At 45.8% G+C, this 27,929-nt stretch overlaps 2 protein-coding genes and 1 non-coding gene across 5 annotated transcripts in view; 2 read left to right on the plus strand and 1 right to left on the minus strand.

Moving 5' to 3' along the window:
* Positions 1 to 14: 14 nt before the first annotated feature.
* LOC118678010 lies at positions 15 to 147 on the plus strand. Its single transcript, XR_004974701.1, has one exon. It is a non-coding gene; the product is annotated as a small nucleolar RNA SNORA51 (small nucleolar RNA).
* Positions 148 to 2,038: 1,891 nt separating this feature from the next.
* Positions 2,039 to 22,814, plus strand: SLC51A (solute carrier family 51 subunit alpha). Of its 2 annotated transcripts, none has more exons than XM_036347461.1 (9): positions 2,039 to 2,256; positions 2,882 to 2,976; positions 14,591 to 14,745; positions 15,614 to 15,687; positions 16,873 to 17,031; positions 17,589 to 17,700; positions 17,952 to 18,098; positions 21,025 to 21,130; positions 21,905 to 22,814. In XM_036347461.1, the coding sequence occupies exons 1-9, from the start codon at positions 2,219 to 2,221 to the stop codon at positions 22,039 to 22,041; spliced, it is 1,023 nt and encodes a 340-aa protein (XP_036203354.1). In that variant the 5' UTR covers positions 2,039 to 2,218; the 3' UTR covers positions 22,042 to 22,814. The 2 variants fall into 2 exon arrangements, with proteins under 2 accessions (XP_036203354.1, XP_036203355.1); XM_036347462.1 differs by lacking the exon at positions 2,039 to 2,256 and adding an exon at positions 13,395 to 13,452.
* A 113-nt stretch (positions 22,815 to 22,927) lies between these two features.
* The window catches only part of PCYT1A (phosphate cytidylyltransferase 1, choline, alpha), a 57,391-nt gene continuing 52,389 nt past the window's right edge, over positions 22,928 to 27,929 (minus strand). For both annotated transcript variants that reach the window (XM_036347459.1, XM_036347460.1), the window contains 2 exons: positions 27,734 to 27,922; positions 22,928 to 26,904 (listed from right to left, as the gene is read on the minus strand). In XM_036347459.1, the coding sequence (XP_036203352.1) occupies positions 26,698 to 26,904; positions 27,734 to 27,922 (396 nt within the window). In that variant the 3' untranslated portion in view covers positions 22,928 to 26,697. The remainder of the gene's footprint in view (positions 26,905 to 27,733; positions 27,923 to 27,929) is intronic.

A 27,929-nucleotide genomic window follows, 5' to 3' on the forward strand; every position in this document is an offset into this window, starting at 1 on the left:
AAAATCAATGTTGAGACCTCCCAGTGCTTAACCACAGGCTGTGTTCTTACACTGCCTGCACAGAAAGAGGAGGCAGAGTAAACTCACCCCATATACACCTCAGCCCAGGCCCTTTGCCTGGTCAGTATTGTGAATGGCCAGACTGTATGCATGTGTGTGTGGGGAGGGGGGTGAGGGTGGGGGGCGGGGGCGGGGAAGGGTTTAGTGTTTGACCAAAGTCTAGAATTAGCAAGAGAAGAATCTGACTGGCTGGTTCAGCTCATCTTCTCTTGCCACGCCTTAGCTATGGATGGACTGGCCTTGAGTCAGGGCATCGCCCTGGACTAATGCACGGATCACACTGTATAGAAGATAGCCACCTAGGGGCTTCGGGTGGGGCAGAAGCAACACATCAGAGCTAAAGCCTTCCCTCTCACCAACACCCTCCCATTCCTCCCTCCCTGTCATCCATCCTGAGAATTACCCAGCCTCCCCTGGACCTCCCAGCTGCCAGGCTCTAGAAGACTGAATGTCAGTTCAGCCTACTTCCCTTCCCAATGCCCTCCAGCTCTTCAACACCCCTCTCCTACCCCCACCTCCAGTTCTGTCCTGAAGAAGTTTGGAGAACAATCTGGTCTAGGGAAATCTAAAGTTCAGGGCTTTGTGCAATTAAGCTCAAGGCCTCTCACTGAACTAGGGGTGAATGACCCAGGGAGCGTTCCTGTGGAAATGGTTTGAGGAAGCTGAGTCAACTAGGGTCTTTGGCAGGGCGGGCCCGGGCAGTTGAGCCTCTGGAGGTCAATGCCCCAGTCTTCCGGTTGTACCCACACCTCCGCCTTAGGAGGGAATTGAGCCCTGAGATTCCTGAGTCACTACATTGTCCTGCCAGAGAACAGTATTTGAGGAGGAAAGTAAAAGAGGGAGAGAACTCTGCTTGACACAAAATACAGGAAGCTATTTTGAGGTGTTTGAGACAGGAGTAGGGAGTCCTGAGACTACATCAGTAACTGCTTCCTCAGATTGTATCTATTCACCGGCCCAGGTCAGGGCGCCTCCCCTGCCCTCTCGTGGTCCTCTCGTACTATCAGAGGTCTTCACTTGAACCCCACAGAGCCCTCAGCCAGGTCCTTTCTGCCTTCCTTCATTCCACCAGGGCTTTCTACTCAACCTGGTGTCACAGCCCTCTGACCCTCAGTTTCCTTATTTGTAAAATGGAAATAAAGCTGTCACCTACCTTCAGAGGGAGGTTGTAAGGCTTCCATGAGATAAGGAACATACTGCATTTCCTACAGCACTGGGTGCACCTGAAGTGCTCAGTGGACCTCAGATGCTGCTGTTGCAGTGATTTGATATTATCAGTCATGCCACCACTTCTAAGGAGCACTTGGTGTGTGTCTGGCCCTGTTCCAGGGACCTCAGGGCGCTGTGCTTGGCCTCAGATAGGTTTAAATCTATTTGGAGAGAAAAGAAAAACCACCAATCAATAAAATAGTTCATAAACAATTTGACAGTTTTAAAAAATTCAGTCCATATGCTTGCAAATCTCACAATTCTGCCTCTTTAATACCAGGTAATACAGCTTCCCTCTCCCCTTGGCTGTATCTTCTGCTGCTATTTGACTGGACAAACCCATCGTCAAGATGTGGTAGGCTGGGCGTGGGAAACTCACAGGGGCCTTGTCTGGCTTTTCCACCTAGTCCTTCCTTCCGCATGCCAAGCCACCAAAACCAACACAGTCAAGGCCTCAGCCTGATTCTCCCACCCCCAGGGCCCCAGAGCCTGCGTCCAGCCAGGTTCTTGGGGAGTAGGAGTTGTTGCCCAGTGGGCATGAGAACGTTGTCCCTACCACCACCCAAGAAGGCTCTTTGGGGGACATGGGGGGTGTAAGACAGGAATGGGCCAGGGGCAAAGGATGGCTAAAGGTGTTTATGGGAAGGAGGCAGGAGAGACCACACCTAGGGGACAGGGAGGAGTCAGGAACCTGGGAACTCAGCCAGCTGAGAGGATCAAACTTCAAATTCCTCTGATGAACTCTGAGACAGAGACTGTGAGCAAAGAGGCCTGAGGAGGAAGAGAGCCAGAGGGAAGGTCCAGCCACTCTTCCTACCTGTCCTTTGGGAAAGGCCGGCCGTCAGCGGGACCGGGAGCCATCTACCTCAGGGCCCCGACCTGCCGGCCCTTCCTTGCCTTTCAGCGCCTGCCAAGAACCGAGAACCGAGCCGGAGCGGGAGAGGAGATAATGGAGCCAGACAGGACTCAGATAAAGCTTGACCCCAGGTGAGTGAGGGCAGCCGGGCCTGAGCCAGGAGCCAGTTGCCAAGCAGCAGGAGGCCTCTATCTCTCTGGCCTGTCCCTCCCTCCCTCCCAGGACCCTTTGGTTCCCAGCAAACAGAATGATACAGGACTGATAATGGTCTGGCTGTCCCTGAGGACACTGTGGGGTTGGGCCAGTGCATGTCCCTTCCAAGTCTTGGCTTTCTCTCCCCATTCGAGGAGAGGAATTTCCCAGAGTTGGGAGCTGGGGGAGAGGGTGTATGCACAGAGCCTCCACCTGCTGGGGAACCCGACCCTAGTGCTAAGGGTCCACTCTTTCTCTGGGATCCTGCTCTTTCTCCCTAGCCAGCCCCTGGGCTGCTGCCCCAAGGGAAAGGGGAGGGAATGGACTGTGGGCTCTTCAGGCACTACAGCCAGGCTGTCCATGACCTAACTGAACAGCAGGCTGCCTTGCACACTAGACCGGGCCCATTCCCCATTCCCTCCCAGAATCAGGTCCTTGGGGGGAAATGGACAAGCTCCCTGCACCCACAAATGTTTGAGGGAGCATCAAGTAACTGGTGTCCCTTCTGGTCCCCTCTCCTCTCCACAAGTCCCCATATCTGAACGCAGGCTGGTGTCTCTCCAGGTACACGGCAGATCTTCTGAAAATCCTGGAGACCAATTACAGCATCCCCTCTGCCTGCTTCTCTCACCCTCCCACTGCAGCCCAACTTCTGAAAGGTGAGTCAGGAGGCCATAAAGGAGGAAGTGAGCATCGGTGGTAAGTCAGGACAGCTGAGAGGAACAGAGGAGAGGTGTCCCTGCACTGCCAGCCTGAGGGCCGGAGAGGATGGCTGGCCCAGTGCCTGTCTGTCATGGTTAACACCTTGGAGAAGAACAGCCCCTCGGGGAGCCAACAGGCCAAAAGCAGGGCATGGCAACCTAGCCCGGAGACAAACCTGCATGCTGGGCCTCCCACTTATCCTAGCCCCAGTGCTCATTCAAACTGGGGCAGCGGCCTAGGGCATTTGTCAGACCCGGACCATCCAGGGACTCAGGCTGGTGCCCAGTGACCCAAGCCCCGCAGAGCCCCCTGAGGCATACACAACAGCCTTCTTGGGGAAGGGCCTATATCATTTGAGAGGTGTGGTTATTCTGAATAATGTTCTTAAAACTTAGGTGAGCCAGGCTGGTGTGGCTCAGTGGTTGAGTGTTGACCCATGAACCAGGGAGTTATGGTTTGATTCCCAGTCAAGGCACTTGCCTAAGTTTGGGGCTCGATCCCCAGGAGGGGGCATGCAGGAGGCAGATGATCAATGATTCTCATCATTGATGTTCCTCTCTCTCTAAAATCAATGAAAACATGTTTTTAAAACACACTTAGATGAACCTGTAAGAGTATCCTGACAGTGCCGGCCAACTAGATTCCTATTACGGAATCGCTTTTGAAAGTGAAAGGCTGAGGATGGAACTCAGTTTATTCCCTGGACGCACAGAACATGGCCATCAAATGACCCCTAGCATCTTCCTGGCAAATGTGGCTCCCCCATATTTTATTGTGTTTTCCTACTGCTTGATTAATTACCTTTTATTTTATTAATTTTTGTGAGTTTATCTGAGCCAAGCTGACAACACGTGCTGGGGAGCTAGATCTCAAATGCTTTCCTTAACGACCTCTTAGACACTGAGGAATGGGAGCTGTGTCTCTATGGTACCTAACCGCTTTTCCCAGCCTCCTTCCTGATTTGTCACTTCAAGGAGTAAACTCCTTCTGAACAACAGGATGTGGTCAGTGTGCGCCAGGAGGCCACCATGGGCATGTACTTGGGCAGCTTGCTGCATGTGCTCCGAACCACAGTGAATGCCAACTGCCAGAGAGTATCCTGAGAAACCCCTTCTGCCCTGTGGTTCGTGCCGTCGGCAGCTGCCACATTCAGCTCCAGGGACCTGTTGCTCATGGTGCAGCTGGCATACAAGTCTTCCCTTACAGGAGCGTTGTCAGCCAGAGTCAATTTTGTCCCCCGGGGATTTTTGGCAAAGTCTGGTGGCAGTTTCAAGTGTCACAACTAGAGGGTGCTACGTGGCATCTAGAGACCAGGAATCCTGGCCTGGAAACAAAGGAAAACCTCCCACAGCAAGGAATTATCTTGGCGGAAGGGTCAGTAGAGCTGAGGGGCAGAAACCCTCCCTTACATAGTGAACGTGAATCTCACACCGCTGGGATACAAAATGTGCAAACAGAAACACCAAGGATGTTCAAAGCAGGGAGACCCTTCTGGGCCTGGTAGTCTGACGAGCTGCCTGTTCCCGGGCGAGCTGTGGGCGTGGCAGCCGTTGGAGAGTGGGGAGCAGCGGTGGGCACTGCGGGGGGTGGGGAGGAGACAGAAGGAGCAGGCAGGTTCCCACACACTGAGGAGCTGGATCTGGCCGGACTCCAGGTTGCAGGTGGGGAAGTCGGGGACAGTTGAGAGGCTGGGCAGGTAAGGTGGGGCCCAGTGAGTGCGGGGCAGAAGAGTTGTACTTTATCCTGCAGCCGGAAGGAGCCTAGTGAGGGCTCTGAGATTGGGAGGGGCTGGATATGGACCATTAATCAGTAATCAGAATGGACTTCAAGGAAGAAGAACCTTGAGAAGCAGGGGTATAAATTGGGAGTTATCGCCCCAGCCCAGCATGAGGGACAAGAGCCTGACTCAGAGCAATGTCAGGGAAAGAAAGGGAAGGTTGGAAAACACAGGAAATCCAATGCCAGAGGAGGCAAACTGGTAAATAAATATCTAGACAAAGTAAGTGAAGGGGAAAAAGGCCCTAATGATGACTCTGAGGATCTGGGCAATGGCGATGGCGAAGGCGATGACACTGCCAGGAACAGGGGAGTCGGGAAGAGGCTATTGGCGGGTGTGGAGAAACCCCTTCCTTCTTCACCTGTAAACCGTGTTGTTCCTTAAAATAAATGCTATTTAAGCAAGAGCTCTTCTGGAAGAACTACGGAACCTTTTAATAATCTATTTTGAAATGCCTGTGATATGATTGCAATTATAATCCTTACAGCATTTTTGTAAAAATGGACTGGTCCAAACGTTTCTATGGAATTTTAAAGGCCCATGAAAAGCCAAGACAATTTTGAAAATGTATAAGGACGGTACCTGCCCTGCCAGAAATTAAGGCTTACTGGTTTAATAAGACTAGAAATTAAAGCAATAAGGCAAAAACTACAAGGGGTCTGACAAGTAGGAAAATGGAACAGAATACAGGGCCCAGCAATAAACCCATGCCCACTGGGGACTTGCTCCATGAGAGGATGCTGTACACATCCGTGGGGCCGGATGGACTCATCCAGAAGTGATGCTGGAAATTGCCTGCCCCTATGGCAAATAAATAAACATGAAAATAGCTCCAATGTAGCTTTAATCCGGGTAAATGCAAACATTTTTACAAAAGAAAAAAAAGAAAGATGTCTTTATGAGAGTAGAGAATAATTTCTTTTTAAAAAAAATGTTTTGATTGATTTCAGAGAGGAAGTTAGAGGGAGAGAGAAATAGAAACATCAATGATGAGAGATCAATCGGCTGCCTCCTGCACTCCCAAACTGGGGATCGAGCCTGCAACCCAGGCATGTGCCCTGACCAGGAATCAAACTGTGACCTCCTGGTTCATAGGTCGACGCTCAACCACTGAGCCACACCAGCTGGGCTAGAATAATTTCTTAAACACAAGAAAGAATAAATGATTGTGGTTTTTTTAAATTATATTTTTATTGATTTCAGAGAGGAAGAGAGAGAGATAGAAACATCAATGATAAGAGAGAATCATTGATCAGCTGCCTCCTGCATGCCCCCTACTGGGAATTGAGCCCACAACCCTGGCACCCTTGACCAGAATTGAACCTGGGACCCTTCAGCCCACAGGCCAAAGCTCTATCCACTGAGTCAAACCGGCTAGGGCAGTGGTCGGCAAACTGCGGCCCCTTGAGTGTGGCTCTTCCACAAAATACCACGTGCGGACGCGCGTGTACAGTGCGATTGAAACTTCGTGGCCACACTCAAGGGGCCAAAGAGCTGCATGTGGCTCGCGAGCCGCAATTTGCCGACCACTGGGCTAGGGCAAACCAGGATTTTTTTAAAGCTACTTTTTTTTTTTAATAATATATTTTATTGATTTTTTTACAGAGAGGAAGGGAGAGGAATAGAGAGTTAGAAACATCTATCAGCTGCTTCCTGCACACCTTCCTACTGGGGATGTGCCCGCAACCAAGGTACATGCCCATGACCAGAATCGAACCTGGGACCCTTCAGTCTGCAGGTCGACGCTCTATCCACTGAGCCAAACCAGTTGGGGCTAAAACTACTTTTTATTGAGCAAATACTACACACCAGGTGTTGTGCTAGGAGTTTTAATGGGAGCAAATAGTAAGTGGAATTTTACTTTCAATTAATATGTCTCTGACTCCAGAGCCTACGCTCTTAACGCCATGGAAACAAATATGCAAAAATAAAATAATTTTTGACTAGGAACCAGGTAGGATTAAGGGTGATACTCTTTCTTCAAAAATTTAATGTTCTCATATTGTTTCATTATAACCTTCACATTTCGGAGACAGTGGGAAATTTGCTAGTTGCTAGCAAAATGGTCAATTAGACAAGCATTTCTTAAAGTGTGTTCCTTGGGATACTAATCCCAAGTTCTGCTTCATGAAAACAGAGTCGATAGAAACGCAAGTTTTATAAAAGCTGTAATTCCTCCTGTTGGAAATTAACATGTAAATCAGATTAACACTTCAGTATGCTCTGCAGGAAAGAGGCGTGTTTAACTTTGTTTAAGGCATTTCCAACAATCCTTTTCCATAGAACACTTTTGTCTCATAATATCAGTTAAAGTATAGAAAAATAAGGTAGGACACAAATCTTCTAGGAAGATAAGTAAGTTTGGAGGAGAGCAGAGGTATCAGGCTATGGATGTGAGGGGACCTCTCTCTCAGCTTTGCACTGTGGAGGTGGGTACCAGAGCCTAAAGATCCTGCCAGTGTGAGGGAGAATAGAGTACCAAGCCAGCAGTTCAAGACAGTGCAAAGCATTTCTACACCGAACAGTCAGAATATGCCCACCCTCCCTCCTAAATTAAACCATCTTTTAGGGTTGCATTTGGTTGTTTCCATCACTCCACACGCCCTCCCATATCTATGTGAGCACAACCAATGGTCAGTGTGTGTAATGGTTGAGAGTATGGGTTTAGCGTCAGGAACCCCTGGGTTCACTTCAAGGTTGTGTGACCCCGGGCAAGGAGATTAACACTCTAAGCTTTGTTTCCTGGAAAAGCCTATAAAATGGAGATGACAATAGGGATTCTCTTGGGGTTATTTCTTTCATTCAACAAATAGTTTAAACACTTAGAGACAGAACGGAGAACAAGACTAACGAAGTCCCTGCCTCGGTGGTGTGTACAGACAGGTGGTGAGAGGACAGACACCATGCAAGTACATTCCCATGTACATGGCCTCACTGGGGGAGGGCAGACCACACTGCCTAGAGGAGCTGGCTGAGGGGCATTGCAGCAGAGACTCGGCGATGAGGAGCCAGCTGGGAGCTCAGGGAGAAAAGCTGAACCAGCAGAAGCCCAGTGTAAAGTCCTGGAGGTGGGAGTGCTCATGTGGCTGTTGGGAGGCAGAAGGAGTGGTAGGGAAATTCCAAACCCCTAAACACAGAGAAGACTGAGCTGCAGTGACTGAGTTTGGAGAACAGAGGGTGTGGGAAAGGATGAGGAATCAGCAGAGGAGACTGAGAGGGTCAGAGGCCAGGAGGGGACTGTGGTTCTGAGTCAAGGGGAGGGAGGCTTTGCAAGGAGGAGGGGGTGTTCAAGGGCAGTGAAGACTGGGAAAGGATTGGGCCATGATGGCTTGCCTGAGAAAGGGCCGTTTCCACTCTGCTCCCAGGGAGGACAGGAGTCAGGTAGGGAGGGGGGTCAGGCAAGGAGAGGCCTCCAGCAGTGACTGCCTCTCCCAACAATGGACATTGGTGTTTAGGAACCTACTGAATTGATTTTGGTTTCTACCTATTTGGCCTTTTCTTGGGTGTGTATTTTTTTAAACTAAATATTTCTATTATAAAAATAATTCAGAAAAATAAATATGAAAATCCAGAAAAGTAAAAAGAGGAAAAGTTTTTTATAGTCCCACCACTCAGAGACAGGCACTGCTAATCTCACCGTGTATTTCCTTTTTCTGTGCTTTTATTGAACAGTACTAGAGGCCCAGTGCATGAAATTCGTGCACGGGGTTGGGGGAGCTGTGTGTCCCTCAGCCCAGCCTGCACCCTCTCCAATCTGGGACCCCTCGAGAGATGTCCGACTGCCCATTTAGGCCCGATCCCACTGCCTGGGCAGTCGAACATCCCTCTCACAATCCAGGACTGCTGGCTCCCAACCGCTCACCTGCCTGCTTTCCTGATTGCCCCTAACCACTACCCTGCCAGCCTGATCGATGCCTAACTGCTCCCCTGCCGGCCTGACTGCCCCTAACTGCCCTCCCCTGCTGACCCAGTCACCCCTAACTGCCCTCTTCTGCCATCCTGGTCACCCCTAACTGCCCTCCCCTGCAAGCCTGGTCCCCCCCAACTGCCCTCCTCTGCTGGTCTGATCGCCCACAACTGCCCTCCTTTGCCAGCCATCTTGTGGCGGCCATCTTTGACCACATGGGGCAGTCATCTTGTGTGTTGGAGTGATGGTCAATTTGCATATTACTCTTTTATTAGATAGGATTAGGAATCATACTATACCTATAATTTTTAAAAAAATATTTGTTCTTTTTTTATATTTTATTGATTTTTTACAGAGAGGAAGGGAGATGGATAGAGAGTCAGAAACATCAATGAGAGAAGCATCAACCAGCTGCCTCCTGCACACCCCTCACTGGGGATGTGCCTGCAACCAAGGTACATGCCCTTGACCGGAATCGAACCTGGGACCTTTCAGTCTGCAGGCCGATGCTCTATCCACTGAGCCAAACCGGTTACGGCTATACCTATAATTTTATGTCCTATTTAAAAACCCACATTCTCATCACCCAAAGACAGCATTGCTAATGTGTTTTCATTTGTTGTGTGTTTTTTTAGTATTTCTAGGTTTTTTTCTACACAATGATTTTTAAATATTTTTATTTTATCAAAGTAATACATGAACATGGTTAAAAATCAAATAGTATAAAAGGGCTACTATGAAAATCAACAATCCCCTGCCTTTTGCATTCCCATTTCTAAACTTCCTCCTCTTTTTTTTTTTAGCTGATGTTTCTTTTTATAGTTACCTTCAAATCACCAACATGTGCACACCATTATTTCCTAGAATATCAATTTTGGACATTATCTGTTGCTGCTTTATGATACATAAGGATTTAGCTCACTTAGCACCAACTTTCTTCCATTCTCTCCATATAATTATGGCAATATTTTTCGTTGGTTATCTTTACAGCTTTATATGCATGCCAATAGTTTATTTCTTATTCTGCCAACTATGGATAGTGTGTCTTGACTTTCCATTTTGTAAGATAAAGATATTAGTGCCTCACTCTTCAACATTTTTGTGCCTTTCTCTCCCCAATTAACTTCTTTAAACATGGTTATAATTTACTGTGCTAATTTTTCATTCTGCTCTGTCCACATAAGGTTTTTTAAAGATATAATTAATGCAATAAAAGGCAATGATCTTAAGTATGTAGCTTGACGAATTTGTACCTAGGTGTACACCTGTGAAACCACCACCCTGATCAACCTATAGAACATTTCCGGCATCCAGTAGGGTCTCCTAAACTCTCCCACTTAATGTTTCTACAATGACCACTGTTCCAACCAGTATCACCTTTATTTTTTTATTTTTTTATTATTTATTTATTTATTTATTTTATTTTATTGCTTAAAGTATTACAAAGGGCATTACATATATGTCCATTTCCCACCACCCCACCCCCCCCCCCGCCCTAGACAGTCCCATCCTTTATTTTTTTAAATATATTTTATCGGTTTTTTACAGAGAGGAAGGGAGAGGGTTAGTTAGAAACATCGATGAGAGAGAAACATCGATCAGCTGCCTCCTGCACACCCTGTACTGGGAATGTGCCCACAACCAAGGTACATGCCCTTGACTGGAATCGAACCTGGGACCCTTCAGTCCGCAGGCCAACGCTCTATCCACTGAGCCAAACCAGTCAGGGCTATATCACCTTTATAGATTGGTTTCCCCTGTTCTTTAATTCATATAAACAAAATCAAACAGTAAATGTTCTTGAGTCTGGCTTCCTTCATTCATCATTATGTTTTTAAGAGTAATCTATTTTGTTGCATGTATCAATAGTTCATCCTTTTTTTTTTATTGTGATATTCCATATCACAATTTATTTGTCTGTATTCTTATTGAAGAACATATGGGCTGTGTCCAGTTTTGGCCATTATGAATAATGCTGCTCTAAACATTTTTTCAATGACTATAAGCATTCCTATTGAATAAGTATCCAGGAGTGCAATTTCTGTGTCATAGCTAGGTGTATGTTTAATAGGTACTACCCAATTGTTTTCCAAAGTGCTTGTGCTGCTCCCAACAGCAATGTATGAGAGTTCCAATTGTTGCTCATTGTCACGGACACTTGGAATACTCAGTGCTGTTCATTTTAGCCCTTTTTGTGAGTATGTAATGGCATCTCAGATTTGTATTTTCCGATGACTATTGAAACTTAGCACATTTTTATGTTTCATGAACATTTGGGTATTTTCTTTTGTAAAGTTTAGGTCTTTTTATTTTAATTTAAAAAATTATGTTCTTTTTCTTACTGATGGGAATTCTTTACATATTTTGGATATGAGTCTCTTGGTGGCTATCTATATTACAAATATCTTTTCTCAGTCTGAGCTTGCCTTTCCATTCTCTTAATAGTTTCTTTTGACCAATGGATATTCTTGATTTTAAGGAAGTCCAATTTATTAGTTTTTTATTATTAGTGATTTTGTGTCCTATTTTAAAAGATCTTTGCATATCTCAAATCATGAAGATATACTTCTGTGTTTTCTTCCAAAAACTTTATTTTCAACTTTCATATTTAGGTGTTTTTGTATATGAGGAAGGAGTAAATGTTCTTTATTATCCCCTAGTGGGTCTGCTAAGAAGTTGTTTTTTTTAGGTTGAGTGTTAATAAGTTTTTTTAAAATATTATTATATACTCTTTGCAAATATTTTTTATGGCATGCACAAAATTCTCATGCCTGCATCATATTCTATAGCAGTGGTTCTCAACCTTCCTAATGCTGCGACCCTTTAATACAGTTCCTCATGTTGTGGTGACCCCCAACCATAAAATTATTTTCTTTGCTACTTCATAACTGTAATTTTGCTATATTATGAATCGTAATGTAAATATCTGATATGCAGGATGTATTTTCATTGTTACAAATTGAACATAATTAAAGCATAGTGATTAATCACAAAAACAATATGTAATTATATATGTGTTTTCCGATGGTCTTAGGCGACCCCTGTGAAAGGGTTGTTCAACCCACAAAGGGGTCGCGACCCACAGGTTGAGAACCAATGTTCTATAGGGTAGTTGACAATAATTCCAATATTGTCAGACATATAAGTTGTTTTATGGCTATTAGTTAATAATATTAGGAACATTATCTTTTCATAAAACAAAAAATAATATATCACTGCTATTTTGCTCTTCTCTGACTATGATGCAGATTGACTGTTTTCGCACGTGTCCTGAGCTGTGCTGATGTCATTTTCCCATTTATTTGCAAAAGCCTCCTGTCTTTGTTATCAATTTTCTCTATGTAATAAAGATCTTAAACTTTAGCACACATTTATTAAAAACGTTTCCCCCCAGTCTGTTTCCTGCCTTTTTAAAAAACTTCAGAAGTTTAAACTCTTTGTATCAAGTGTGACCCTTGTTCCCTTTGTGACTTCTTGGATTGTGCCCAAGCTTAGAAAGGTCTCTCTGGTCTCCAACGTTTTGATGAAAATACAGTTCTCTCTTTTTTCTCTCTCTCATTTCTTCCTGCTTGGTTTTTAAAGGCTTACCTCTGTAATCGATTTGGAATGATTCTGAGAGACGGCAGGCTGATGTGCATCCCCGTAACTGTTGTGTGAGGGTAAAATCATGTTAAAAATCCTCTGTGATGTTTTGATTTTACAAGTTTCAAGGAGGCTCTGGCCAGGTGCCTCAGCTGGTCGGCGCAGGGTCCCCGTACACCAAAAGGCTGCAGGTTCCATCCTGTCAGGGCTCACACGGGAGGCAACCGACCGATGTTTCACTCTTACATCAGTGTTTTTCTCTCTCTCTCCCTTCCCCTCTCTCTAATAATTAATAAAAACATGTCCTTGGGTGAGGATTTAAAAAAAGAGTTTCCAGGAGAAAAAGGTAAAGTAAAGGACTGCAACCGTTTTTTGTGTGTGTGTTTTTTTCAAAACTTGCAGGGCCTACTAGAGCAGTATCTGGAGAGGTCATTAAGAAAGTGGCAACAGAGCTGAATAGAAACAGCAACGCCAAGCCAGTCACTTGTGCATTTATTTTTAATTTTTATTGACATATAGTTGGCATGCCGTATTATATTAGTTATATTAATTGCAGGTGTACAGTATAATGATTTGATGCGATCACCCTGCCAAAGCCAGTAAGTTAGACACTCAGAGGGCTCTACCCTAACTAAACGGAGGTGAGTTGAGAAAGGGGTGGGTGGGAGGAGAGAAAAGAGCACAATCCTGTCTTTTGTGGCCTGTGATAGAAAGAAAAAGTTCACCACCAACCTCAGAAGTCCTGCTTCGGAGCTAGAACCCCAGGGCCACCTTCCCCGTGGCAGGCCCTCCTGATTGGCCATTAGACCCGGCTGTGACCGGAGATAAGGAGCCTCCCTTGGACAAACCAAACAGAGAGAAAAACGTGTGCCCTGAAAAGCAACCAGGATCGAGGTGATATTTTTTGACAGCTTCACCTTTGACCTGGTGCTCCTTGTGGTGACACCAGGTAAGACTGATCCAGATGACAGCTCAGTTCTCTGCTGTGCTGTGGTCTCCTTCCTCCCTGGCTTGGTTTCAGCAGTACTGTCTCTCTGACTGAGCTGCCCTCAGTCACCAAACATAAGGCACCTAACCAACTCCTTCCTCATACTCTACTCCCAATGCAGGCGGACAGTGGACTGGGTTCTGACAGTCTTCCTCCCCCCCTTCCTCTCATCTGGCCAGGTAGGTGGAAAGGAGAGCCTGCCAACTAGGGAAGGGACTTAGATAAGTGAGGGCCCAGGCTTACTCACTAAGGACAAAGAGCCCTTTAAAACGAGCTGTTGCATTTATGAGTCACATGTTCAGAAACAATTATTGTAACGAGATTAATGTTTCCCTGTTAGCAGTAGTGAGGCCTGAGGAGTTTCACTGGTATTTGTCAAAATGCTTATCTCCTGACTATTATCAGGTGAGCTTGTTAAAAATACAGTTACTGGGCCTATCCCAGATCTGCTGGAGCAGCAACTCTGAGGGCAGGCCTGGACAGCTACTTTCTAACAATCCTCAAATGAATGTAATAAACCAAGGAGACCTTCTGGGCCCTGGCTGGGTGGCTCAGCTGGTTGGAGCATCATCCTGTACACCAAAAGTTTGTGAGTTCGATTCCCGATTAGAGCATATACCCAGGTTGTAGGTTCTATCCCGGGTCAGGGCGCATGTGGGAGGCAACTGATCAATGTTTCTCTCTTTCCCTTTCTCTCTCTCTAAAAATCAATAAAAACGTATCCTCAAGTGAGGATTAGAAAAAAGAGAGAGAGAGAGAGAGAGAGAGCTACTGGACCACATTTAATGTAAGACAAAGTGTGGGGCCAACATAGGTCGAAGGTCCTTGGAGTCTTGTGTCCATTTCTCTTTTGCTAAAATCCCTTTTTGATGTTCCAGTTTCATGACATAATTTTTGAAATCAATTTTAAACAGCTCTAAAGTATACCACTATATTACATCCTGCTTCGGTGATAATGCTAATTGGCCCCTGTTTGCGAGCATGACACCTGGCACTGGACGTAGAAAAGTGAATTCCTAATCCAAATTTTTTGCTAAGTATGTAAAAACCTGTTTGGTATCTATACCCTGGCTCAGGTAAGTGTCAACATACCTAAAATGATCTGGTCTTGTCTCCCATCCATGCAGTGGAATGACTATTTCTTAGCCACATGTTAAGTTTTCTAGGTCTAAGAAGAAGCCATTCTTCTGCATGGATAGGCCTAGGCCAGATAATTCTACATATGGTAAAGCCATTGAAATCCAAGTGAGGAAGCCACATTTCTGCCCCTCAGTCCCGGTCATCAACTCACTGGAGTCTGCCCTCTTTCCACGTTAGCACTGGGCCCTTTGGAGATTGCCCTCACGGCCACCATGACCTTGCTTGCCCTGGGCTCAATTGCCATCTTCCTGGAGGACGCCGTCTACCTGTACAAGAACACCCGTTGCCCCATCAAGCGGAGGACCCTGCTCTGGAGCAGCTCTGCGCCCACGGTGAGGGAATGAGGAGGAGGCAGAGACTGTTTTGAGAATTCCTCTAAACTCAACAATTCCAGTCAGCAAAGAGTTCCTGCCTCTACCGCCTTAGGTGGGGTTTCTCATCGGATCTCCATTTGCTTGGAAGGCCCCAGGCAGTGGGATGGAGTGTTGGAATTCTTAGAGCCACAGAGACAACTAAAGAGACCGCTCTGTCACCAGTGACTCAATCGCTACTCCCCAGGGTGTTGCTGTTAAAAGCAAGCCTCCTCTCTGTCCAGGCACGCAGTGGTTCCACAGAAAGCAGGAGGGAAAGAATGTTTTCCTCATGGGGTCATCCTTAGCTCTACCCTTACATTGTAGGCTTTTAAAATTCCCACAGCCACTATATTGGCCTTTGGCTTGCTCGTAGATCGTAAGATTGGACTTCTGTTTCCTTCTGGTGAGCTGTGTGTGTCTATTTGGAGCAGGGTGGGGCCCTTGAGGGCCTTTCCTGGCAGATGACATCTGCCTAAACCATCTCAAGTCATCAGAGACACTCCCATAACACGGGATGTTGAAGAGTAAGGGTTGAATCTTGATGTATTTACTACTAAGGATGAACTCACCTACTCCTACCCCAAGGATATAGGATGAGATAGTTTTCCAAAAAAAGAGAAAACACTGGCTGAAGGTGACATGCTGTCTCTAACCCTAGACATAGAAGGAACTGACAGCTGAATTAAATTTTTAAAAAATTTCCATTCGTGATTTTTCCAGCTGGCCACTTTAAAGTAATAGTCCCTCAAATGTTTAGGCTTTGCTTCCTTGAGTTCTTGTCACAAAAGGTTCAAGAGGGTGAGCACAAAGTCTCCCTCCCCTGAACCGGCTTCCTGCTCCTCTCCAGGTGGTGTCTGTGTTCTGCTGCTTCGGGCTCTGGATCCCTCGCTCCCTCACGCTCGTGGAAATGGCCATAATCTCGTGAGTGTCCTGCCCGCCCCCAGCTCCAGGGATGGTATTCTTCCAGAGGTTCCCTTCTGCTCCCCACTCACCGGGAATCCAGAGTCCAGGCCTGCTTTTATCCCCTCCCCCTTCCACAAATCCCTGCAAACCGGTCTTGATCATAAATCGAATCGAGCCCTTTCCAACTTATGCTAACCTGGGTCTCTTGAACTTCTGGATCTGCTCATCCTAGTCCAGGGGTGGGCAACCTTTTTGTGAGTGCGTGCCAAAACCAGCAAAATCTCTGACTCAAAATTCTTCTGCGTGCCAACCCTAATTTTTTGAGAACATGTTACGCCTACTTGATATCTCTTAAGGTGTATGTATGTGAAGAACCTTGAAGAAATAATAAAATCCATTCAAGCGACAAAAACAGAATATGATGATGAAAAATACATTTATTTTTTAATGTATACATGTACACTGATAGTCCGACAGAAAACTTTATGACTCCGTTTGATATTATCAGTAGGACTTTTGCTGCCGAGAGAAATATAGAAATTTATTTCCCTTTCGTTAGTACCGGTGGGCAAAGCGAGAGAGAAGGTTTCATTTTTATAGAGTGAAATTTTGAATAAGTAGGTAGGGCGGTTGTCTTGTCAACGAAAACCCATTGCGTCTGAGGCTGAAACCAAAACACTGGTCGGATCTAGGAAGGCAGGGAGAGTTAAGGCAGAGGCATAGAAATTGCTCTTCCCCTCTCTCGTCAATCCATGTCTATGGTCTTTAAGATAACTTGTTATGTAAACTTATTTATTTATCTAAGATGCACCTACACTGAATTTATCTGAAAAATAAAAGTCGATACTAAGAAAAAAATTGTAAATGGAAGATTATAAGAGAGGGTTTCGCGTGCCAGCAAAAGTTACTGGCGTGCCATGTTTGGCACGCGTGCCAGGGGTTGCCCACTCCTGTCCTAGGCCCATCATTTTGTCCCACAGCCTGAAATTCCCCTCTTCCCAGGCCCCTGGACTCCATCCATCCCCTCTCATTCTTCTTGGAGTCACACATTCAGAGTGCCTAGTCCCCACCATGATCCCCTCAGTAAGCCCCACCCCTCCCGCTCCCTTTGCAGTCCATCTTTCCTGGGCGGCAAAGGCTGTCCCTCAGCAGGCTGCCACCTCCCCTCTGTGTATTCTCAGGCCCACTTCTCTCCCACTCCAGGTTTTATGCGGTGTGCTTTTACCTGCTGATGCTGGTCATAGTGCAGGGCTTTGGTGGGAAGGAGGCAGTAGTGAGGACACTGAAGGACACCCCGATGAGGATCCACACAGGCCCCTGCTGCTGCTGCTGCCCCTGCTGCCCCAAACTCAAGCTCACCAGGTGAGACGGGAGGGAGGGGCGTCCTTGAAGAACAGGCTCAGCTTCCTGCACTCTCTCTGCCAAGAGCGTCTGCTGGTTGGTTCTCTCAGCTCTCCTTCAAACCTCTTGGAACTAGTCTTGTATGGAACGAAGTCAATGACAAAAGGGTGGGTATCCCCAGCCAGGACCCCACACATTAGGCACCCACTCAGGAGTAAGGGGAGCCGAGAAAGAACTCCGAAGTTCCCGTCACTTAAGCCACTGCCCGCTGCACAGTTTAGCCGCACAGAGGAAACTGAACTCCAGGCTACTGCCTCCTCTGCTCATCTGGTTAATGAGGTTAACACTGATCGTTCTTGCTCCAAAGGCAGCATTCTGGTCTCGGAATGAGTGGGAAGCAAGAAGAAGGGTTGCCAATGCTCTTAACATTCTAGCTTTTTCCCATGTCCCCATCCATTTAACCATTTTGGTGTCTGATGGCAGCCAAGCCTCGGCCCAGGAGCCCAGTGAGGGAGAGGAGAGTTGTCTTGGGGTGTGTGGTCTGTGGGCCCATGTTCCTAACCCTCTGCTCCCCTCAGGAAGAAGCTCCAGCTGCTGATGTTGGGCCCGTTCCAGTACGCCTTCCTCAGGATAACCCTGGGCCTGGTGGGCCTGTTCCTCATCCCGGATGGCATCTTTGAGCCAGCAGACGTAAGCCAGGAGTGAGGGGCAGGGAACTCCGAGGCTCATTTGGTACCTTTGAGCTCTACAAGGAATAGCTGGAGCCAATATCCCCTGATACCAGGGACAGGGTGACCTAGAACAGAGGCTCAGGCACTCTGGTGGGAGAGAGGAGACTGGAATAAGCCAGGGCTATGGCATTGTTCTCCCCTTGGGGGAATAAATAAAAGGGAGGGAAAGGGCTCGTCTCCCTCACTGACTCCCACTTGGTCTGCCACCAGATTTCTGAGAAGAGCACAGCTCTGTGGATCAACACTGTCCTCGGTGTGTCCACCCTGTTGGCTCTCTGGAGCCTGGCCATCCTTTTCCGTCAAGCCAAGCTGCACCTGGGCGAGCAGAACATCGGGGCCAAATTTGCTCTGTTCCAGGTAACTACACCCTGAGAGAGAAAAGAGGGCTCATAATAGAACTACAAATAATTGGGGTTAGGAGGTGAGTCTAATACAGGCTCAAAGGGGTCTGGGAACCTCCTTAAGCCTTAGGTTCCTGTGAGATTTGGAAAGTGATCCCTGCCCCTTCCCAGATTTTGCTGTTTGTGCTATTTTTTTTTTAATATATTTTATTGATTTTTTTACAGAGAGGAAGGGAGAGAAATAGAGAGTTAGAAACATCGATGAGAGAGAAACATCGATCAGCTGCCTCCTGCACATCTCCCACTGGGGATGTGCCCACAACCCAGGTACAAGCCCTTGACTGGAATCGAACCTGGGACCTTCCAGTCCCCAGGCCGACGCTCTATCCACTGAGCCAAACCGGCCTCGGCTGTTTGTGCTATTTTTGCTCTGAGTTTGCTAGGGCTGCTGTGATCAAATACCACCGAGTGGCTCAAAACAACGGAAACTTATTCTCTCACAGTTCTGGAGGCTAGAAGTACAAAATCAACATGTCAGCTGGGCTGTCCTCCCTCTGAACCCTTCCTTCCTCTTCCCGGCTCCTGGAGGTTTGCCAGCAATCTCGGCCTTCCTCAACTTGCAGCTGCCTCTCTCTACTTCTGCCTCAGTCATCACATGGCCTTCTTCCCTCACGCATCTGTCTCTTTGCCTCTTCTTATAAGGATATCAGTCATATGAGAATAATGCCCTAGCACCATGGTCGGCAAACTGTGGCTCGCAAGCCACATGCGGCTCTTTGGCCCCTTGAGTGTGGCTCTTCCTAAGCCTTAGGAGTACACTAATTAAGTTAATAACAATGAACCTACCTATATAGTTTAAGTTTAAAAAATGTGGCTCTCAAAAGAAATTTCAATCATTGTACTGTTGACATTTGATTCTGTTGACTAATGAGTTTGCTGACCACTGGCCTAGCAGGTTTGGCTCAGTGGATAGAGCATCTGCCTGTGGACTAAAGGGCACGTGCCCAGATTGCAGGCTCGATCCCCAGTATGGGGCATGCAGGAGGCAGCCGATCAATGATTCTCTCTCATCATTAATGTTTCTATCTCTCTCTCCCTCTTCCTTCCTCTCTGAAATCAATAAAAATATATTTTTAAAAAAGGATAAGGGCCCACCTTACTCCGGAATGACTTCATCTTAATTAATGACATATAATTAGTTAACCGAAACAAAGATGCTGTTTTGAAATAGATCATATTCTGAGGTACTGGGGGGTTAGGACTTCAACATATCTGTTTTGGGGGCACAATTCAACCCATAACCTTAACTGTTTCTGTCTTTGCTTTTTTTTCTTTTCTATGATTATTCCTAAAATCCTATCATCCATCACCACTAGCAGTATGAGCATTATCTCAGCTACAACTATGAACTACTCACACCATGTGCTAGGCACTTTTCATACAGTACTTTAAAAAGAAATCCTCACCCAAAGATATGGTGGGGAGGGAGAGAACCATCAATGTGAGAGAGAAATATTGATTGGTTGCCTCTCGTATGCACAACGGGGGATCAAACCCACAACCTAGGTATGTGCCCTGACCAGGAATCAAACCCACAACCTTTTGGAATGTGGGACAATGCTCCAACCAACTGAGCCACCTGGCCATGGCTTTGTACATTACATTTAAATATTCACAATAATCTTAGGAGTCATTATTATTTTTATTTTACAAATAAGAAAACTGAGACCCAGAGATGTCATGAGACTTGCTCCAAGGCACACAGGAGTGCGGCTAGAATTTAAACCCAGATCTGTCTAACTCCCAACCCACATTCCTTCTCTTCACACTGCCTCTCATCATCACACCTCTTCTGAAAGTTCTCTCAAAAGCATGTTGTTCGCTTTTTACACTTTTCTTCTCCAAGTCCAAAGACAACTTTTCCACCAAGTGCAATATTTTGTTTTCCTTCTCTCTCCATTCTTTCTGTCTCCTTGCTGGGCCCTTCTCCTACTTCCAAGAAACAATAACTGCGTTTTAGCTAACAGAGTGGTCTCACATAAATTCTCATTTGCTCTAAGCAGATGCCTCTGAAATGTGAATTTCCAGGCATATAGCAGGTAGAATTGAAGGGGGTAGGGGAAGAGAGAGATGAGCCTGAAATGGGGTCAGGGACTGAGGGGCAGAAGCCCTTAGGGTCAGGCACAGGTAAAAGCCTGCCATTGCTGAGCCTGTGGGGAAGCCTGGACAAGCTGGGTCTGCCTTGCCTCGGGGGGACAAGTACTAAGGCAAATAGTGCTCCTGGGGCCTCTGGATAGAGATTATTTTCTTCTTCTTCTTTTATTTTATTGTGTTATAACATATATATATATGACATAAATTTTACAGTTTTAACCACTTATATATGTACAGTTCAGCAGCATTAAGTGCAGTCACATTGTTGGGCAACCATTGCCACCATCCATCCCCTGAAGGTTTGCATCTTCCCCACGGAAATTCTGTACCCATTGCACACTCATTCCCCTTCGCCTCCAGCCCTGGCACAGCAGAGATTCTTCAAAGGGCACTTTAATAGTGAACCGTCCATCATTCTATCGGCAGGGATCTCAGGTACTTGAAGTAGATGGACTGACTCTTCCCTAATCATCCATCCTTTTTATTCTTTAAGTGCTCATTAGCAGCCATGGCTGAAATAAGGGAATAAACTTGAACCCCCCCGCCCCCCAATCAGTTTTTGTTGTTTCTTGTCAGGAACGCTAATAAAATATTGGGTAGGAAGATGAGGTTGTAATTTTTCTAAAGATTACAAACGTCACCACATTTTAATCAACGCTCTGGAACTGCAGCGATCTAAAGGCTGGCCGAACACACAGCGGCAGGACAAGCATGGCAGTTGGCCAGCTGACCTCAGCGCCATGGACACTGAGCCCACTCTGCCCTCGCTTCTCTTTTCCCTTCTGCAGGTGCTCCTCATCCTGACCGCCCTGCAGCCATCCATCTTCTCAGTGTTGGCCAATGGTGGGCAGATTGCTTGTTCACCTCCCTTTTCCTCTAAAATCAGGTCTCAAGGTGAGCACATAGAAGTTCCTATCTCTTTCCAGGATGGGTGAGAGGAGGTGGGTCAGGGAAGAGAGGACCTTAGATCAGAGGTTGGGCCAGGCAAGCTGCTGCTCCAAATACTCAGAAAGGGATCTTCAAAGATCTCAGCAGAGATTTAAGGAGACTGCGCCTTCTCTGATCACACAGAGGAGAGCTACAGTTGCACAGCTTGAGGCCAGCCTTGATGGCCAACCAAGAAAGCCATAGGTTCATCCTTAGCTCTTGGGAGAGGAATGGGTGTGGTTGGGAAGCAGAGATCATGCTGATAAAACACATAAAAGAAATGAGTTTTAATGCTAGCCTCAGGTTGCAGAAGGTTGAGAGCCAAGTTCTGGTTTGGGCTTTACTATTAACCTGCTGTGTTACTCACGACAGCCTTCTAGGTCAGGGATGGCGAACCTTTTGAGCTCGGCGTGTCAGCATTTTGAAAAACCCTAACTTAACTCTGGTGCCGTGTCACATATAGAAATTTTTTGATATTTGCAACCATAGTAAAACAAAGACTTATATTTTTGATATTTATTTTATATATTTAAATGCCATTTAACAGAGAAAAATCAACCAAAAAAATGAGTTTGCGTGTCACCTCTGACACGCGTGTCATAGATTCACCATCACTGCTCTAGGTGCTGGTGTGAGGAGAAATTATAGAAAGTGTTGTCCCACTGACATGCCAGGGCTGCTGGTGGGATACCACCGCTATAATTTAGTATAACTAACTTTACATTCCACCCCGCACTGCAGTGATGAATTGCCACCTCCTGATACTGGAGACTTTCCTGCTGACTGTGCTGACACGGATATACTACAGAAGGAAAGACGACAAGGTTGGATATGAACCTTTCCCTTCTCCAGACCTGGATTCGAACCTCAAAGCCTGAGGTGGACGGCTTGGACAATGAGACACTGTACTCATGAGATGGGCACATGATATCTTCGCTGTCCCTCAACATTGACCACATGGGGAAGGATTCCATTGTCAGTACAAGCTGGCAAATTACACTGGACTATACAGATGAAGGTGAATCATGCAATAGGATGAGATTGTTTTGGGTCTTGCCTGGGGAAGGTAATTTAGTTTCATATTAGACAAACAGAATGGAGTTTGAAACTCTATAATCGGGCACATACCCCCATGGGTGCCACGATTAGCCCTTAAAACTCGCATATTGGTAAAGCTTACGGTATAAGAATGAGAGAACTCAGTCAGGCAAAGTAGTATAAGCCCACAGTTTTGAAGAAAGCAGGTCCCTGAAGAATAGATCAAAGGTGTTCTTTTCCTTACCGATGTGTCCTTAGAGCACTGAGGACATTAGACCTGGGAGAGCTGGGTCAGCCTCCCTTTGTGGGACAATGGCTTTTTAAGTCTTATGTGCCAAGCTGCAAAAGGAATCCCCCTATCATATGGTCAGGGAGCTTGACTTTGAGGAGATAAATTAGGATGCAAAAGCAAAGGAATTGAGAGTATAAGTAAAAGCCCCAAATATGCCCGGCCGGTGTGGCTCACTGGTTGAGTGTCAACCTATGAACCAGGAGGTCACGGTTCTATTCTCGGTCAGGGCACATGCCCGGGTTGTGGGCTCAATCCCCATTTTGGGGCAGGCAGGAGGCAGCCAATCAATGGTTCTCTCTCATCATTGATGTTTCTATCTCCCTCTCACTTCCTCTCTGAAATCAATAAAAATCTTTTTTTAAAAAGCCCCAAATACATAAAATGTATCATACACATGTATATCAGGTCAAAAACACAGAAAATAAAACATTAGGTAAAACCATTTTGCTTTTATTTGGCTAAATGACAAAAGCCAGAATAACTCTGAACAAATTAATGATACTCAGACAGGCAAACAACATACTGGACACTAGTGGAGGAAAACATTCCCGCAGACGTCGGCACTGGTGATAGGGTTAACTTTCATGCCGAGGCCAGCATTTCTTTCCAAGACTTTGTCTCCCCCACCCCCCACACCCAGGTTCCTCAGTACAAATAATCCAACCAACCAATTCTCTGTGTTCAAAACAGTCAAGTGCTTCCAAAAAAGGGTGGGAAATCCTATTCAAACTTAAAGAAACACAACCCAAGTCATCCTGTGTTAAACCTCGCACTTTTGTTTTCTACCCAATCTGAGCACTAATATATAAATTTGGCAGACAGAAAATCTTTCTTCTTTTAAAGAAAATTAACATCTAATAGCATAATCCAAAGAACATGTTCTACTTATTTGGAAAAATAGAGGCCAGGGACTACTCTCTATCCCATGACAATCTATTCTATGAGAGAAAACAAAAACAATCATCGTATGACTTTGAAAAATATAACCTTCAAAAATACTTATATTGGTAAGCTTAAAAAAAATACCATTAGTTAAAAACATTAAGGGAGTTTTTCTTTTGTTTTTCCTATATGTATTGGTAAGAGTGTGTGCTGACAGAAAAGATAGCAGCTATGGCTTTTAGGGAATTAAAGAAAAGCAGTGAAGTATAATTGATTTGGAAAGACTTTAAATATGGGATCTGGAACAGGATTAAAAAGGCAATGAGCTCCAGAAAATAGAAAGCTACCCACAAATCAAGAGAATACAGGCACAGAGCAACAAAAGCACTGTGAAGGGCTGTTGTAGAGGGAATACCCAGAGGCTGCCTGACCAGCTGTGTGGTCACAAGTAAAATTTAAAAAATGCAGCTCAGGAGCTGCCCAAGAAGTTATCAGCAATCAGAAAAGGTCAAAAATTCTCTTGACCTCATTCATATTTCTCCTCCTCTTCTAGATTTTCAACTTCCTCACATCCCCGACTTTCTTACCCAAACCTCAGCAAAATAGTGGCCTTTGACTCTAGCTGTCAGAAGCAACTATAGCAGTAAACACATCCATTCCTATTCCTCTGAAGTTTCGAGTGCTACTGAGTCTAGTATATGCCGAGAGCAATCTTTCTGCCCGGCCCATCTCAAGGAAACTGCTGAAATGGCGCCTCCTTAGCACTGACAGGACTTCCTTCTCCATTCTCTGTGTGTCTTGCACACAGGCCCTGGGGCCATCCAACTCTGAAGGCTCTCCCATCTCTGCCTCATTTGGCCTATTCAGGCTGACAGCTCCACAACCTCAAACATTAATGTTAGAAGATTTACAAGTCACTGGTATGGTTGTGGCGTGCCAACCATATTTAATTAGGCACAAATTATCAAATAATGCATCATACCAACAGTTTCTTCCACCCACCCATTTTTATCCAGCACCTAGGGTCACGTTTATCTCAAAGCAGCTAACATGCCACACCTTAAAAGTTTTTGCTTTCAGGCAAAAGTATTTGAAGATATACTAGTGTTGGGAGACTGAAGCTGTAGTGTAGAGGCTCACCAAAAGGGGCAAGGGAGTTTTCTAAGAACTTGTGTACATGCCGGCCCTAGCCATCTCACAGAGCTTATCGGCCTGGAGGTCATATCACAAGGGTCAGCATGCCAAAAGCAGCCCACTGACAGAGCAGAGGAGGAGGGCCCAAAGATTTGAGACCCAGATAACATACTTGAGAGGAGTGACTACAGGGAGGAAAACCACACTTTGGGCATCTCCCTTTCCAAATACACTGGATAAGATGTGTACTTTAAGGGAACAAGTGTGGGCTTCCGTGCTGACTTCATTGCCTTTCTATACCTGGGAGAGTAAGACTGAAATAGACAGAATTCCCAACGAAGGCAGAAACGTTATGAAGCTGAGTAATGTAGGCCAAGATTAATTTCACCTTTAAAAAGAAAAGGATTCCAAGCCGAAGCTCATGTAAACCAGATTTGATAGTAAAAATAGCACTTCATGAGAAGAGTTAGAAATGCAGTTTTCATAAGCCATCAGGACAAGAGGTTCCCCGCCTTTGTCCCTCTACTCTGCCGTGCTCTGCCTCTGGGTGATCTGAGTTTTCAGAACCTAGGTAGTCCTGGTGTGCAGGCAGGCAGGTTTTACCAGAAAGGGAGATGTCTATGAGATGCTCGCAGCCCTAGCAGAGGAGCAAGAAAAGATAAAATGTGGTTTTCTTAGCTGAAAACACTAAAACTCCACCCCTACAAGGGGTATTCATGAGTGACAGGATGGGGCCTGGACATAAGCAGTTTTCCCCTGAACACAGCTACAAGATTCCTGATGGATCATGGTCTGATTCATGCGGCTGCAGGCTGCTGGAGGTGTAAAACGAGCTCAAGCTCAATAGCAAGTGTGAAGCTTCAGCATTCTCTGAGGTGAGATTTAAGGGATCATCCCCCTGCCGACCACCAGGCAGGCACATGTGGGGGAGAGAGAACCTACTGTATCCTAGTAATGTGAGCCCTTGCTTTGAGCCTCGCTGGAGGGGCCTTGGAAGAAAGAAAGTCCCTGCCAGCTGCCACTCTCAGAGGAAAGCAAACACCGTGTGGAGCACTGGTTCCAGTCAAGAACATTCTTAAGAGGGGCAGAGTTCAAGATAGGAAGGTGGGTATTTCCTGATGCGGTTGTGTCCATGGTCTATGCAAATCTCTATCCAATATGGCCGTGAGCAGCATGGATTAACAAATCATGTTCAGATTACAGACATTTACAAAGTATCCTTTGTAAAAAGCTAGGTAGTAAGCATAGAAATAGGAGTAGCAGGGCCAGGGACTTACTCTGGGGGGAAAATGAATCTGAACTGACTGTGTAGGACTGAGTATTGTCCCACCCCCTCCGCAATCACAGTAACCCTGAAAGTGTTCCTTCCTGTAGCGGTAGATTACAGGGAAGAGACTGACAAGAGCTCCCAAGTAACGGGCCGCGGAGTCTTCTGAGATGAACACAGCAGAAAGGCCGGAAAAGCCGCAGCTGATGCCATGTGCTCTGGTTCCAAGCCCATCAGTGTCTTCATGGACCCCAGTGGGTTCAACAAGAAACTCCTCAGGGAGTAAGTTTGGCTTAGACCGCCTTCTCCCACAGCCACATTGACACATGTGCCAGCAGTACCGTTAGGGATTTGTAACTATTACCCGGCTTTTAGCATTTTTTCAAGGAAATAAAAATTATATTCCACCCCCAACCCCAAAATCACCCATCAGCATGGCTTATTGCTTGAACTATTTGGCAAGCCAGTTTGCCTCAGAACAGAAGGCAAACACTTATAGTGTTACTGGGAAGAAAAGGCCTCTGGGTATTACACCACCTCTTTCTGCCCACTCCTCGGGGGCAAAAATAAAAATAAAAATAATTAGTTCTATTTACTATATTTTAAAGACTAATTTTTAAAAATTAATAAAAATGGTAATTTCCCTGTCAAGGTCATATGAACATAAACAGTAAAGCAAAGTCAATGAGGAGGGTATATGGATGCAGACAAGGCCTCTAGGGTGTAGTCAGCCTCCTTCTTGGGTGGGTGATATCTCTTGGAGAATGGGCTGTCTGGTCCCCCCGTCTGAGGTCCTCTGGCCCAATTGTCTTTCCTTTGTAGCCGTCCTTAGGTTTATTGTTGGGATCACAATTTGGAATTCAACAGAGCTTTTGAAGGTGACGGGACAAAGGGAGGGGAGAGGAAAGGAGGGCTGAAAAATTAGTCTTCTTCATCTTCACTGATATCATAGGCTGCAGCCTTGTGCCTGGAGAGGTTTGCTGGAGAGGAAGAAGGGGAAGTCTTGCCAGAGAAGGGCCACCGGAAAGAGGGGGAGGGGGAGCGTTCACGAGTGGGGCTGCTGCTGGGACTCTGCTTTGGGCTGATGGCCTGCAGCATCCGGCCTTTCCCTTCTTTCAGCATATGTTTCTGGGGAGACCAAAAGGAAGAGTTAGAAGAAACCCATGGATCCTACTAAGTCACCACTGGCATGTCTGAGACTTCACATGATCACGAGTGCCCTCTGCAATATCAAAAGTCACTATATTTCTAAGTAATTTTCTGTCTAAAGTGGTCTATGTTATACAGCTTATCTAAAGTTTGTATCTAGTCACCTAATCCTGACTTCTATGTCAAAGGAATTCTTAAAAGCCTACTTGGCTTGTAGTCCAAGCTCCAGGCACAAACAAAGGAATTAACACAGACAAAAGGTATCTTCCTGAGTATTAGAGTTCTCTGAAAAGGAAATTCCATATTTTCCCTGAATAATCTAGATCCTTCCTGACATCTAACCGAGGGCTCACTTGCTGAATAGCTACACATACTCCCTTTATTTGGCTTGAAGAAACCTGGCTATTCCTCAAGGACAGAACCCCCACCTCACCCAGTGATCCTGAGGCAGCTGTTTAATAGTGGAGGCAGCTTTCTTTTTATTGTTCTTTGTTCTTTCCTTTCCTTCTATCTAAAACTATAGTGTTGAAGTGGGCAAGGCTACTTACTTACCTTGTCACCAGATTTGGATGTTGATAGACAACTGGCAAAATTATTTAGGAGAATATGTAACCTCTTTCTGTAAAGATTTGAAAGAACTTCGGGGGAATAGTTGAAATATAGTTCTGCCCAATAAGAGGAACAGATCAGATAACTTCTGAATGTGGATGTCCCCTTCTGCTCAAGGATTCTATAATTTTTTCCACCGCATGAGAATTCCCTACATATTCCTAAAATTCCCTAAATTATCCAGCTGGAAAAAACATACCAGTGCTCCTTCCGGACCAAACATTTCCAGGAAATTTCCAATGAATTCTCGGGATTTCTCCTCCCATTTCTGAATGAGGTCAATGCTTTTTTCCTCTACTTTCTGAACAAATTCTTTTGACTTTTCTTCCACATCTTTCACTTTCTTCTTTACTTTGTCAACTCGTTCCTGTAAATGGTATTTCTTCTCCTAGGTA

This window comes from Myotis myotis, unplaced genomic scaffold (genome assembly GCF_014108235.1).
Source record: "Myotis myotis isolate mMyoMyo1 unplaced genomic scaffold, mMyoMyo1.p scaffold_m19_p_2, whole genome shotgun sequence".
Taxonomy (NCBI): Eukaryota; Metazoa; Chordata; class Mammalia; order Chiroptera; family Vespertilionidae; genus Myotis; species Myotis myotis.